The 15,676-nt window shown below is 36.3% G+C and overlaps 1 protein-coding gene across 5 annotated transcripts in view; it reads left to right on the forward strand.

Annotated features, from left to right (window-relative positions):
- LOC114046129 (ATP-dependent (S)-NAD(P)H-hydrate dehydratase-like) overlaps positions 1-15,676 on the forward strand; it is a 76,114-nt gene that overhangs the window by 32,663 nt on the left and 27,775 nt on the right. For all 5 annotated transcript variants that reach the window (XM_027866395.1, XM_027866393.1, XM_027866390.1 and 2 more), the window contains one exon: positions 13,227-13,335. In XM_027866395.1, the coding sequence (XP_027722196.1) occupies positions 13,227-13,335 (109 nt within the window). The remainder of the gene's footprint in view (positions 1-13,226; positions 13,336-15,676) is intronic.

Consider the following 15,676-nt stretch of genomic DNA (forward strand, 5'->3'; position numbering starts at 1 on the left):
TATGAATCTTTTTTCTCTTTCTTTGATCTCTGGGCTATAGGCATAGTTCCAGATTGCTTTCCAGAGTGGCTAGACCAGTTCACAGCTCTACCATCTGCCTTCCTGCAACACCCCCCTCCCAACAATTGTCATTTTCTTTTTTTTAAATCATCTTTGCCAGTCTTATAAGTCAGAGGTAAAACCTCAAAGTTGTCTCATCTTGCTGTTGATTGCTTGGATAGTTTCTTTTGAGCACTGCGTGTTCATATGCTTTGGTCATTTTTCTATGAGAGAATGGCTGTCATTCTTATATGTTTGAATCAGTTTCTTATATATCTTGCAAGGAGATCTTTATCAGAAAAACTTGCTGCAAAGGCCTTTGCCCATTTAACTGTTTTCCTTCTCATTTTAACAGCATCAATTTTGTGCACAAACTTTTCACTTTTATTAATAAAAATTGACCATCTTATTTTCTGTGAACTTCTCTATCCTTCAGCTGATCATAAACTCTTCTACCCATAGCTGTCAAAGGTATTTTTTTTTCCTTTCTCCTCTAATATGTATATGATAGGACTTTTATGTCTAGATTATGTATCCATTTGGAGCTTATTGTGGCATATGGTGTGCGATCTTGATCTAAATCTATTTTCTGCCAGGTTTAAAGCTCTTTCCTCTTCTCCTTCCTCTTTTTTTTTTAAGTTATAGGGGGCAACATAGGCACTTCTGAGAGATTTCCCTTTTCTCAGTTTGTAGATGTCACAAAAAGCCCAGGTAGCTTTCTTTCAGTAATCTTCTAATAGCTAGAGATCCTAATTGGCTTTAGTCAATTCTTTCAGCTGACTCGGCCTTTCTTCTTTACAGCAAAACAATGCCTTGTTTCTAATTACATGCAGAATCCCTTTGTCAGTTGAGTGTGTCTTTTTTTCACTGACTCTTATGCTTAATTTCTTATCTTGTTTCTTTCCTTCTTCATATGGTCATCTCCTAACACTCCCATAATTTTCTTTTTAAAAATTACCTTTGTATTCATTTGTAAAAATAATTTTGATACCTTTTGCTTTTACATCACCTAAATTTTACCCTGTATCTTTTCCCCTCCTCCCTGAGTCATCATAGTCAACAAAGAATATTTTTTTGTTGTTGTTGTTGTTGTTTTGTTTTTTGGTAAGGCAATTGGGCACACAGCTAGTACGTGTCAAGTGTTTGGTCTGAAGCCGGCTTTGAACTCAGGTCCTCCTGACTTCAGGGCCGGTGCTCTATCCACTGCGCCACCTAGCTGCCGCAACAAAGAATATTTTTTAAAGAGAAAAGAAAAAGAGGAAGAAGAGAAAAAGCAATCAGGAAAACCAGTCAATGCATCAGAAATCTGAAAACACATGCAATATTCCCCACTTTGGACTTCCACTCTCTGCAAAAGAGCATAGGAAGTATCATCTCATGTATCTTCTCTGGGGCCATACCTGTTCTTTGTGATTTTGCAACATTCACTTTCAGTTGAGAATGGAGAATGTTTTCTTGGCTCTGCTTATTTCATTCTGTATCATTTCATGTAGGTCTTTCTATGCTTTTCTGTATTCATCATACTTGTCATTTCTCACAGCACAGCAATATACTATTACATTTATGTACCACAATTTGTTTTGTTGTTGAGTCATTTTAGTTGTGTCAGGCTCTTCATGATCCCATTTGAGGTTTTCTTGGCAAAGATTCTTGAGTGGTTTTCCATGTCCCTTTTCTAGCTCATTTTACAGATGAGGAACTGAGGCAAACAGGGTTAAGTGACTTACCCATGGTTACATGACTAGTATCTGAGGCTGAATTTAAACTCATGAAGATAAGTCTTCCTAACTCCAGAACCGGCGCTCAATCCACTGTGCCACTTAGCTGCCCCAGTTAGTTTTAGCTCTTCCCTTATTGGGCATCTATCTACTTTGTTTCCAGGTCTTTGCTACCACAAAAAGTGCTACTATAAATGTTTTGCTATGTATGGGGACTATTTTTTTTTAATCAGTGACCTCTATGGGGTACACACCTAATAATCTCTGAGTTAAAGATATTAATATTTTAGTCATTTTATTAGCATAATTCTAAATTGTTTTTCAACATGATTGTACTAATTCACAGCTTTATCAACAATGATTAGCATGCCTATTTTTCCACAATCCCTTCAACATTGACTAGCTGCCCTCCTTCTTCTTTGTCATCTTTGCCATTTTGCTGGATGTAATGGGTTATTTTGATTTTGATTTCTTTTATTAGTGGTTTTGAACATTTTTTTATATGATTGTTAAGTATTTGTAGTTCTTTTGGAAAACTGTTCACATCCTTTGACTGCCGGAGAATGGCTCTTGGTCTTATGTATTTCTGTTACTTGATAGCTTAGATATCATACATTTATCAGAAGTATTTGATTCAAGGATTTTTTTCCCAGTTGATGAATTCCCTTTTTACCATAGATGCATTAATTTTGTTTGTATAAAAGTTTTCAGTTTCATTGGAATTACACTGTTAGTTATCTTATGTTTTGGTTGCTAAATCCTTATATGCAAAATTAGATCCAAAGATTTTTTTTTTGTATTTGACTGCTTTTTTTCTCTTAAATTTAATATTTTATTGTTTCCCCAGTTACATGTAAAAACAATTTTTAACATTAGTTTTTTAAAAAATTTTGAATTCTAAATTCTCTCCTTCCCTCCTTTCCCTTCCCCCTACATTGACAAGGCACTGCTTTTTTTTCCTTATTCTAGATGCATTGTTTTTTCCAGAAGCTTTTCAGTTTCATGTAATCAAAATATCTTTTTTATCTTTTGTAACTGCTTGTGTTTGCATAAGAACACATCTTACATACATTCTTATTTGCCTAAGAATGTTTCATACCCAAATAAAAGATACATGATCTACTTCACCTCTGATTTTTAGTGCCTATGATCTGTAATATTCAGGTCACATACCCGTTTTGAATTTAATGTGAAATATGGTGTAAGATGTTGGTCTGAGCCTCACCTCCTATACTTTCTCATGCCTCAAATGCTTTCTCATAAGGGATGACCCATCTTTCTTATTAAGTGAAGCTAAGTAAATACAATTTTCTATCAGGTATGACCCTAGTAGTCCTTGTAAAATGTTCCAAAGTATCCAAATAGTTATTTAATTTAATTTAATTTAATTAATTTATTTATTTTGGTTAGGCAGTTGGGGTTAAGTGACTTGCCCAGGGCCACACAGCTAGTAAGTGTGAAGAGTTATTTTATTTTTAATGTATCAGTTATAACCTTAAAAACTCTGAAGTCATATAAATTGGCTGATGGACCATGATGTATTATAGCCATCTCAGTTTGTACATTGTCTTTAAATAAGTCTTCTTAGTACAGTTATCTGAGAGGCATTTTTCTTTCAGATTGTCCAAACTGTCTGTGTCTCTCCAAAAGCATTTTTATCTGAGGGACAGTGTTTTTTCTGAGGCTGATTTCTTCAGTGTTCCTTACATAAATGTCCTTTTTCTATCCCTTTCTTCAGCTAAAATATCTACATATATGAAAAACACAATTCCTTAGAATATGACTGATTTTTTAGGCTTTAAACAGAATATTTCAATTATAAAAACTCATTGAGCTTTTAGCAAATAGAGGTATATTTCTTTAAGGCTTACCAAAAAATAAGAGCTTAATGAATGCTTCTCATTCATTCTGTGGTATAATAACAAACAACAACAACTAACATTTATATGGTGCTTGCTGTGTACAGACATTGTGCTTAGCAATTTCACAATTTTAAGTTATATTTCATTTGATCTTTACAACAACCACAGGAGGTACGTGCTATTCTTATTACCATTTTACAGATGAAGATACTGAGGCAATCTGAGGTTAAGTGACTTGCCCAGGGTCATCCAGCTTGTAAGTATCTGGGGCTGCATTTGAATTCAGGGCTTCCTCATTCTAGGCCCAGCACTGTATCCAATGTACCACTTATGTCTTAAGTTTTAAAATACTGCCAAGATTTGTACAGGTCTTCTGATTTTTGTATTAGAATATTATATTATGTTTTCTATAACACATACACTGCCAAGATTTGTACAGGTCTTCTGATTTTTGTATAGAAAACATACACTGCCAAGATTTGTGCAGGCCTTCTATTTTTGTGTTAGAATATTATATTGTATTTTCTATAACACATATACTGCCAAGATTTGTGCAGGTCTTCTGATTTTTGTGTTAGAATATTATGTTATGTTTTCTGTAACACATATACCATATTAGTTAGCAGTAGGCTAAAACCTTGATGATACAAAATAGAAAAATGAGAGTTACTTCTCCCAGAGAACTCACTAAATTCTAATGGGGGAGCACACATGTATAGGAGGGGTCATCTGCAGGGTGGTTGGGAGCTCTCTTGGTCCTTAGGATCCAATGACCCAGTGGTTTGGAGAGGCCTAGCATTAGTGAAGATGGCCATGTCCATTGGTCTAGAGGGCATGTTGGCAAGGGCAGATAATAAGCTCGGGGTTTATGAACTAAACCAGCAATATTCTGATTCTAGCATTTTAGCAGATAATAGCAGATAATAATTCTAACATTAACAGATAATATACATCTTTAGAGATGAATATTCTCCATTTTTCCTCCAGTCCCCATGGACTTGAGAGTACACAGCTGGGTTGTTCAAACAGATACAGGCTCTGCCATTTGCTTCCTGGGTGACCTTGAGCAAATGCTTTTCCCTTCTGGGCCTCATTTGTAAAACTGGGGGACTGGATGACCTCAAAGGTTTGTTCCAACCCTAAATCTATGATGCTTTGTTCCTGTGTCTCTGAAACCAGTGCAGAAATTTTAAAAGTACATCATGTGGAAGAGCTGCCTCAGAACGGGCTAACAACTGGTATACCATACAAGAATACGTATTGTGCTGATAGGCAGAAATATCTGCCGTATTATGGGCTGGCAGTAGTCTTGAAAACCAGTTGTAATAATAGCAATGACACATTTGTATAGCACTTTATACATATAATTATGGATATATTTTATATATTACATACATTTTATATTTTTGCATAGCAAAATACTTTTTCACAACTTTGTGAAATAAGTAACGTAAGTATTAATATTCCCATTTTGCAGATGAAGAAACTGAGGTTCAGAGAAGTAAAGTAATTTGGCCATGGTCACACATCCTGTAAGTGTTAGAACTAAGATTCAAACCCAGGTTTCTTTAATAATAATAATGATAGCTAACATTTACATAGTGCTTACTATGTGCTCCACAAATATTTTCACATTTAGTCCTTATAACAGCCCTAGGAGGTTTTTATAGATGGTTTATATAGATCATTTTATGGAGACTAACATTAAATGACTTACCCAGAGTCAGAGGGTTAAGTAAGTGTCTGAGATCAGATTTGAACTTAGGTCTTTGTGACTCCAGGCCCAGTGATTTATCCACTGTGCCACCTTCCCAAGCCCAGGGCTTTTTCACTGTTATACCACACTCCTGTGTAAGACAGACCCCACACATACCCAGGGATTTCTTCAGATACATTACTAAACTTTGCCTATAGGAAACCATGCACCTAATGAACATAGCTTTTGGGTATACTACCAAATACATGATCTAGTTGTAGTGAAGAATAAGACTTCAGACCCAACCTTACACCTTAATCATAAAGTGATTGACATACTGTCTACTCTTGAGACTTGTACTGACAAAACAACAGATTTTGGAAAAGGTCATCTGCTGAAAGAACATTTCATATTAGTCTCAGACTGAAGGACAAAGGTTACGAAAACGAGGTTCTGGAATATTTCGGTCTTACAGGCATTGATGCCTTGTTCATTGTGGCAATGACATGGGATACTGAAATGGTTATATTAATTAACTTGTTTATAGAGAGCAGCTGCTGATCAACAGGCAGAAGAAATGCTACTGAAAGTTTGGGAACACAATTGTAGTAGTGTTGATAAGGAGAGTGAGTGTGCTATCCTTTTAAAGTACAGACGTCGCTGGCTGACTTACCTTAAGACAGTCGGGACATGCCCTTGGAGTTTCAAGCAAGTTGCCTTGCTCTCCCTTAGGTCTTAGGACCAGCACTGCTGAGGGTTAGAGGACAAGAGTTTTCATCAATGAGCAACTCATGTAGCTGTAACCCACTCAAGAAGGAAGGATTCAAAAAGGGACTGATTTCATGTTGTTTTGTGGTTGTTGTACTATTCAGGAATGAGACACATGAAGTTGACAGGTGTTTTTATAAACACATGCAGAATGACTTCATTTGGATAATGGGTATCACATTTCTTGGCATCTCAGTGGGTAGAAGAGGGGGTGGAGGGAGAGAGAATTTGGAACTGAAAATAAAAAAAATAAACTGATGCAGAAATCTAAATCTAATCAAATTATCCAGTGTTTCGTATGAATTTATTTGTTCTGTGGCCACTTTAATATAAATAGAATTACTTGTCTCAGTTAAAAGATTTTTTTGCTTAGTTGTTTCAGTTATGTCTGATTCTTTGTGACCCCATTGGGGTTTTCTTGGCAAAGATACTGGAGTGGTGTGCCATTTCCTTCTCCAGTTCATTTTACAGATGAGGAACTGAAGCAAACAGGGTTAAGTGACTTGCTCAGGGTCACATAGCTAGTAGGTTTCTGAGGCTGAATTTGAACTCGGGTCTTCCTGGCCTGGCACTCTTATCTTCTACAACACCTAACTGCCCCAATTTTAAATGAAATAGGATACAAGAACGCTTAAAGAAGGTTAGGTAAGTTGTTCTTTGAGGAGAGGAGAGGGCATACAACAGAAACAAGTGTGGAAATCATTAACTCAGGGAGATGAGTCACAAGTTAGGGAAAGACAGTCATCACATTTGAGTTTTCTTCCACAAAAATGACTAATGTGGAAATATGTTTTACATGATTGCACATGTATAACCTATAAAGATTGCTTACCATGTCAGGGAGGGGGGAGGAGAAGGAACGAGGGAGAGAATTTGGAGCTCAACATTTAAAAAAAAAACAAATGTTGAAAAATTGGTTTTACATGCAGTTGGGGAAAAAATAAAATTTTTTTTAGAAAGACAATTATCACAGTATACTTCTGAACCATAGTTAAACAGGGCTTGTGACTATGCTTTTCACCTTTGATTATTATAGTAATATACATGGGAAGCAAGGTGATGTAATCAATGAATAGAGGGCTAGCCTTGGAATCAGAGAGACCTTGGTTCATGTCCTGCTACATTGGTGTGACCATTGGCAAGTTACCTAACCTCTTCTCAGTGTCCCAAGCAACCCTACTTATTGTGAATTACAGAGGAGTTAAGGTCTGCCTAGGTGGAGTTTCCATGCTTGGAAATCTTCACACTGATTTGAATCACAGCTGCTCTCCCCACAGCTCTGTGTGTGTGTGTGTGTGTGTGTGTGTGTGTGCATCGTAAGTGATTCCATCTAAACGGAAGTTCCATATATGTTTCTGTGTATGTGCATAAGTACACGTTTCCCCAACATTTAGCGAGGTGCTTGCCACAAAGAAAGTACTTAATCAGTGTTTGTTTGATTGGATTCTGGATTAAATGAGATATTAAAACTATCTGAAAAGTTTAGACTCCCTTTATAGGACTGTAACAACTACTAATTGGTGTTCGCAATGATGACTCTGAAAATTTGAAATGCTTTCTGATCAAAGAAAGATTCAATGTTATTCATTATAGTTTTAGTATAAAGCGTTTCATTGTTTTCAATTTTTCATAATTTTTGGAATATTGGTAATGCTTATCATCACATATATGTCCATTGTCATTGTTGTTGTTAAGTCTTTCAGTTGTGTCCAACTCTTTGTGATACCATGGACCTCAGCACACCAGACCCTTCTATCCTTCACTCTCTGGAAGTCCATCCAAGTTCATGTCTATTGTTCCCACGACTCTATCTATTCAACTCATCTTCTGCCATCCCCTTTTCCTTTTGCCTTCAATCTTTCCCAGCATCAGGGTCTTTTCCAGTGAGTCCTGTTTTCTTGTTATGTATGGCCAAAGTATTTAAGCTTCATTACTTGAACTTCCAGTGGATAGCCGAAATTAATTTCTTTAAATATTGACTAATTTGATCTCCTTGCTGTCCGGGGGACTCTCGAAAGTCTTCTCTGGCAGCACAGTTCAAAAGCATCGATTCTGCAGTGCTCAGCTTTCCTTATATTTTGTCTAAATTGAACATACGTTCCCCAATCATGCTAAATAAGTGAGAAATTAATCTAGGGTTTATTGTAGGTAAATGCATTATTTTTGCTAAGATTACGGTTCTTAACCTTTTTTGAATCATGAACCCTTTTGGCAGTGTGGTGAAGCCTATGGACCCCTTCTCAGAATGATGTTTTTTAAATGCATAAAATTAGATACTTATAAGATTACAAAGGAAACCAATGAAATACAGTTATCAAAATAATACAGAAACAGTTTTATGGAACTTAGGTTGATAACACCTATGCCCAGAGGAAGAGATCAGTGAATAAATACACTGTAGGAATGATCCCAGGTTTTTTCCCTTTGTGTCATGCATTATGATTTTATGTTAACAAATCTTCCTTCTTAATTATGTTTTACATTGTCTGAAATTAAAACTAATTTGCATTTCCCAAGCAAACACCAGCAGGGCTGTGCTGGTTAACAGAATGAAGAAGCCATCCTTAGAGTTAAAATTGCTGTGGATAATTAAAGATGATAATTAACATGTAGGCAGCTTGGATTGTAAATTATCACCTTTGAGGTGATTGTGTATATGTTGAGGGTGGGGAGGGAGAGAGGAGAACAATTAGCTGTACTGTTTCTTAGTTTGGGAAACCCATAAGCTTTTTTGTGGAAGTCTAACATAATTGTGGAACTACAAAGATATTTCCCTTTATTCCAGTTAGTAATGGCTCTAATGAACTGTAGGATCTCTTACTTAACCAATTAGTCCTATCTGTAGAAGTATAGGCAACACTCTAATCATTTACCTTATAATTTGTTTCCTTTTATCTGGGGTGTTATTCAGTGTATCTTATGTATTTATTTGTTTTATGACCTTTTAAATATAAATACAACTATGTTTCTCAGTTAAATGAAATAGGATACAAAAACACTTTAAGAAGGTTAGGTAAGTTATCTTTGGGGAGAAGAGAGAGAATACACCAAAAACTAAATTATTGCATCCCTGCATTGCAAATGTGATCAGTGGTCTTACTCGTTATAGACATAATTTGAGCCAGAATTGTACATATTTGATCTTCCTTATATTCTATTAAGAGAGGCAGCGTTTTGTAGTGGAAAGAGAGCTGGCTTCTAAGCCAAGAAGACCTGGGTTCTAGTCCTGCTTCTGACTCATTCTGGTGGTATGACTCTGGGGTAAGTCACAAAGTCTTTCATCAAGTGTGAGACTAAAAGTTTTAGAGATGGTGCTTAGCTCCATTGGTAGTAGAAATTTGCTTTTGTGGGCATTCCGTGTGCTATTGAAATCGCAAGTCCAGTTCCTATTTCTGTCTCTTATGCTATAATAATCTGTTTTATGTTTTACATAGGACTATCCAAAAGTGGAATGGGATGCCTCAGGAAGCTGTGGGATCCCATTATTTTAGGCTTTTAAGGAAAGACTGGGTGATCATTTGTCAGAGAAATTGTTGAAGAGATTTTTATTTGGGTATGAGTTAGACAAGATCTGGATGGTTTTTACATCTTTAAATAAAGTTTTATTGTACTTAAAAATGTAAAAGGCATTTTTAGCTCCCCTTCAAAACCCCAAAACACGCAACGATTTGGCCCTCAGGCAGTTGTTTGAAGACCCTTGCTGAGGTCCCTTCCAAAGATGAAATTCGTTGATGCTGTAATAGGGTTTACCGTATGTAGATCTAATCTGACATTCGTGTATAGGTGAGTCTTTAAGACTCCTGTTGTCATGATGCATTTTTTCAGATTTCAGTTTTGATATTCTTCCTTCCTGGAATGCTAAAAATAATAATAGAATGATGCCTCTCTAAGACCATCCCAGTAAGAAAACTAAGGTAAAATCCATGTCACAGTGATAAGCCCTGAGTCCAGAGGACTGATGATGAATCCTACCACCCACATTCTGCAATCTAGAATGAGATCTACATTTTTGGACATGGCTAAGAATGGGAATTTATTTTGCCTTGAGGATGTGTGTTGCGAGGGTTTTTAAAAAAAGATTGTTAAGTGAGGATAAGGGGATGCAGTGGAAAGAAGATTTGATAAATTAGTTTAAATTAAAACAAACAAAAATGCAACTCATATCTACTGATTGTTAACTGTCTCTCCCATAGTAACCAAAAAAGGTTACTGAAGAAAGTAGATGCCTTACTCAAACAGTTGGATTTCATCAGTGAGTTGTTCCTCAGAGAGACTATAGATCTACCTCCCCATGCCTACCCATCCTGTGTAATTCTTGTCTGTGTCCTACCATCAGTTTGCCACAGTGGGATCCACTAATGTCCACTAACCTTCCTGGATTTCTTTTGGTCACGAGGATGCCTCTGGAGCATATGGGTTGTCTATTCATTAACTTATGTTCTCAATGGGTGACCGACCTACCTTTCGTTTTTTCTTCGTATATTTTTTTGGTGGTGTCCTTTTTGCCACTTCTCCATGAATCCTCATTCATAATGGATTGCACCATGCAAATGCCTACCATGTACGTCTTCATTGCCCTTTGGGTGACCTTCAGGGGCCTAGGGAGTTCCAGGACTTGGGGTCATACAACCCCAGAACAACACTGGCATTAGAAAGGTGGGCCTTTGTTTCTGAGAGAAGCTTGGAGTCATTAAAAGAACTCTGAAATTTCTTTTATGCTCAAAACGATGTTAAAGGATATGTAAGAAACTGTTAAGAGAGGCAGCATTGTGTATTGGAAAGAGAGCTGGGCTCTAAGCCAGGAAGACCTGGGCTCAAGTTCAGGTGTTTGTGACATAGTGGACAGGGCCCTAGATCTGTAGTGAGAGGCCCTGGGTTTAAATCCTGTTCTGTGTGATGAGGCACATATCTCTTTATCTGGGCTTCAGTGTCTTTATCTGTAAAATGATGGTGGTAGTAGTAGGGGTGGTAGGGGTTGTTTGGTCTAGGACAGTGGTGTTTTCCAAGGTCCTTTCCAACTGTAAATCTTATGGTCCTACATTGTTTTGGATAAAATATGTTTTTTTACTAATGCAGATTTAACTGTTAACAACTTACCTTTCAGTTTATTTTCAGATTTCTAATAAATCATTCTAATAAGTTTATTTCTAATGAATGATAAATTCTAGTAAAAATAAATTTCTAATAAATTATTCTAATAAATTATAAATTCTGATAAATAAGACAATATATTCTACTAAATCAGTAAATTTCTAATAAATCATAAATAATATAGTTTCTAATTAATTTATTTCCAATAAATTATAAATTCTAATAAATAAAATAAACATTCTAATAAATACTAATGACAAATTCCAATAAATTTATTCTAATAATTTTATTTCTAATAAATTATAAATTCTAATAAATAAAATAAATTTTATTCTAATGTTTCTAATTATTTCTAATAAATAAAACAAATAATATTCTAATAAATAACACATAATATACTTCTAATAAAGTTTCTAATAAATTTATTTCAATAAATTATAAATTCTAATAAATGAAATAAATTCTCATAAATTTTAAATAAATTATTCTAATAAATAAATTATAATAAATCATGGAATTGAAAAACTTAAAAAACACTAAGTTCCCTGTTATCAGACTTGTTCAGTCAGTGACTATTTATTTGACCATCTGGTGCCTTAGGAGACAAGTTGGACTTGATGATTTCTTAAAGTGCCTTCCTTTTGTAAGATTCAGTAATTCAGTGAAATGGATGCCGGATGGGAAAGCACTTTGCAAAGCACAAATGCTCTGCACAAAGATTTTTTCCTCAACTGAAGAATTCATCATAGTGCTCTTTAAATAGTGAGCTCCTCCAAGTGCATTTACAATATGATTTGGTGTAGGAAACCTGATTTGAAGAGATACATTGGATTATCAATCTGGAGCTGGAAGGGACCTCTGAGGCCATAGAATACAACCCTGTCATTGTATTCCAGTTGAGGATTATGAGGCACAGGCAGGTTTAAGTAATTTGCCTGAAGGTCACTAAGTAGCAGCGGATACTTTTAAACTCAAGTCAATCAGTAAACATTTTTAAAGCTCCTACTATGTGCCAAGCACTGTGCTAAGTGCTGGAAATCCTCTGACTCCAGAACCAGTCCTTTCCCCGCTGTATTGTACTGTCTTCATCTCCTCACTTTTCAAAAATACCCTTGTGTAAAGTTACATTTGATGCAAGCAAACAGTATGATTGTCATCCCCAATACACTACTTGAGAAGAGGGATTATTTCATTCCATCTTTTAACATAGTGCCTGGCACCTACAAGGTACTTAATAAGTACTTATTAATATATGGCACAGTGGACAAAGTGTTAGGCCTGGAGTCCGGAAGACTCAAGTTCAAATGTGACCTCAGAAACATGTGTGACCCTGGGGAACATCACTTAATCCTGTTTGCCTCACTTTCCCCATATGTAAAAATGAGCTGGAGAAGGAAATGGCAAAGTACTCCAGTATCTTTACCAAGAAAACCCCAAATGGAGTCACAAAGAGCTGGACACAACTGAGATATGACTGAACAACAACACTCAGATTATATACCATTGTCATAGGACCAGATTTAGGAAGAGATAATGCACTTAACTTTTAATATAAAATTAACTTTTAGTTTGATTAACTTTTAAAACTAGTTGATTAACTTTTAGTAGGCAAAGATAATTGTGAAATTATCAGCAATTTCTTGCTACTCTTGTCTTAATAGTCAATGTGGGAATTTTTAATGACTTCAGTACCTAGAGTATCTGTGATTTCCTCAGTGTTTACATTCCCTTCAGTGATGCAGATGATAGACCCTTGAAGCGTTATTAGCTGGTCTTCATGAGTTAATGTGAACAAAAATTCATCACCTTTCACCAGGTTTTTGGTGTGACAAACCTTAGCCAACCTCCATAGGCTGGCCTTCGCTTGACAGATGTATAGTATGTCATTTGGGCCCTAACCCAAAAGCTTTCCGATTTTCTTGGACCTGAAGTATAGCTTTTAGTCACCTCTACTCTAAAATGAGGCATCATTTTAGGACTTTAATGGAGGGATAAAATTATGCTCTAAAGAGTTACACTTGTGAACCATTTTGTACTTTTTTTTCTATGTAGTGATAGTCCTAATGCTGATCAAGAAGTTGCTAAGTGGTTACCCAGATTACATACCATTGTCATAGGACCGGGCTTAGGCAGAGATGATACCCTACTAGAGAATGCTAAGGTAACGTATCTAATCATTGGTTCTCTCCTTTAATCACCTTAAATTTTAATGCTCTATGCCTAAACCAAAACTTTTTATTTTCCTTATTTTTCAGTGTTAAAGGTGTGTTTCCATTGTTTAGCATACTAGGCCTTTGTGTGGAATAAATATGATAATTTAATAATTGGAGCAATGTGTGTCTAAATTTGTTTGCATATTTAAAAAAAAATCTTTTTGAATATAAGCAGAAAAGAAACCTAGAGGTGCTCAGGCCTTTAAAAAAAGCAACTACAGAGTCATTTTTTATGTATTTTCATTTTTACATTTTACATATACCTTAAACTTATGTGATAAGAAATTCAAAGATCCAAGTGAGTCATGTCTTAAATTTTCAGTCTTAGTAGATAAACTTGGAAAATGTTAAAAGCACAAATGGTTCAAATTCATGTGTTCTGTAAATTAATATTTTAAACTCTGACCTTTTCAACACAGATTTATTAAACTCATGCTGATAAATTGGGGATTTAATATTACTTCCTCATATATTCTTTATATCCATAAAAAAGAACTCCAGAGAGATGGTTGTACTATATATGTGTGTGTGTGTATACAATGTAATATATGATATACATAGCATGTAAAATGGTGCTGCCTATGAAGGAAAGCTTTGGGGAAAGAGGGGCAAGTACCAAGCATTGTCCTATGCTTGCCCTCAAGCTGCTTACATTCTATAAGGAGAATATGTAGATATAGAAGTTGTTAGAAGGTAATTTTTGGTGGAAGGCACTTACAACTGGGGAGAATCAGAAAGGGGCTTATGTAGAAGGTAGTATTCAAGCTAAGCTTTGAGGAAAACTAGGAATTCTAAGAGGTAGAGAGAAGAATGGAGTGTAGCCTAGGCATGAGCCTGTGTAAAGGCATGGAGATTTAAGAGGTGTCATGTGTTTTAAGCAAAATAAAGTGAGTTTGGCTACACCACAGAATGGATAAAGGGGACCAATGTACAATATACCAGGATTGTGGGTTGGAACCTGTAGTGTAAGGGCTTTTAAATGCTTTTATGGAAATCCTTATCCTGTCTATTAAAGCAGTAATTTTGGATTTTAAATCCAGATGAGCATTTAGTGGAACCTATTGAAGGAATGAGAAATTGGCTATGACACAGGTTTCATGCTTCCTTTTCGGTCTCTTAGAACTTCCATTGACCAGAGCCCTTAGCCAGCAAAAGCTACTTTTCCTTTCTGGAGCCCATTCATCAGGTCTAGGAGTCTTGGGCTTAGGTACTCCATGAGTCTGAGGTCCTTTCTGGTTTACTTTCCTCTCACTCTTCAGACCTCAGCATTCAAGGGCACCACCAATTTTTTAATTATCAGCTGTGATGGTCTTTTCTCAGTCTTCATTCTTGACCTCTCTGTTGCTTTTGATGTTGTTGACCACTCTCTCCTCCTGGATTCTGTCTCCTCTCTTGGGTTCCCTCTCACCTGTCTACTCCTCAGTCTCCTTTACTGGTTTATCATCCTTAACTGTGGTTGTACCTAATCCAGAGCACTAGTCTCTTTTTACATCCCCACTGTATGACTTCATCAGTTCTTATGGATTTAATTATCATCTCTGAAGATGATTCACAGACCTGTATATCCAGGTCCATTCTCTCCTGGAGCTTCAGTGTTATATCTCTCACCACCTATCAGACATTTCAAATTGAGTATACCTGATTCATCTCAAACACAACATGTCCAAAACAGAATTCATTATCTTTCACCTCAAACTTTACCCCTCTTTCAGACTTCCCTGTTTCTGTTGAAGGCACCATCATTCTTCTAGTCTCCAAGTTGGCAAACTTACCTGTCCTCATTTTCACTCTCTCTCACTTCAAAAATCTTGCTGGTTCTACATTTCCCTCATCTAGACCTTTTTTTTTTTCTGTTGACAAAGTCACCACATTACTTCAGGCCTCCTCATTGCCTCTCCCATCTTGACTTTTGCAGTGACCTCTCCATTGGTCTTCCTGCCACCAGCCTCTTCCCACTCCACTCCATATTCCACACAACTGCCAATGTGATTTTCCATACGTCACTCTGCTACTCAGTAAACCTTAATGGCCCCCTGTTGCCCCTACGATCAAATATAAATTCCTGTTTGGCTTTTAAAGTCTTTCACAACCTGGCCCAACAGCGGTCTTTCCTATCTCATTATGCATTACCCCCCTTCCTGGATTTTCTGGTCCAGCTAAACTTGCCTTCCCTTTACTCATAGATGATATTCTATCTGCTGTTTCTGTGCCTTTCTACTGGCCACCCCCATACCTGGAATGAGCTCTCTCCTTCCCTCTGTCTCATAGAGTCATTAACTACCTTCTACA

This window comes from Vombatus ursinus, unplaced genomic scaffold (genome assembly GCF_900497805.2).
Source record: "Vombatus ursinus unplaced genomic scaffold, bare-nosed wombat genome assembly UNPS02014781.1, whole genome shotgun sequence".
Classification (NCBI taxonomy): Eukaryota; Metazoa; Chordata; class Mammalia; order Diprotodontia; family Vombatidae; genus Vombatus; species Vombatus ursinus.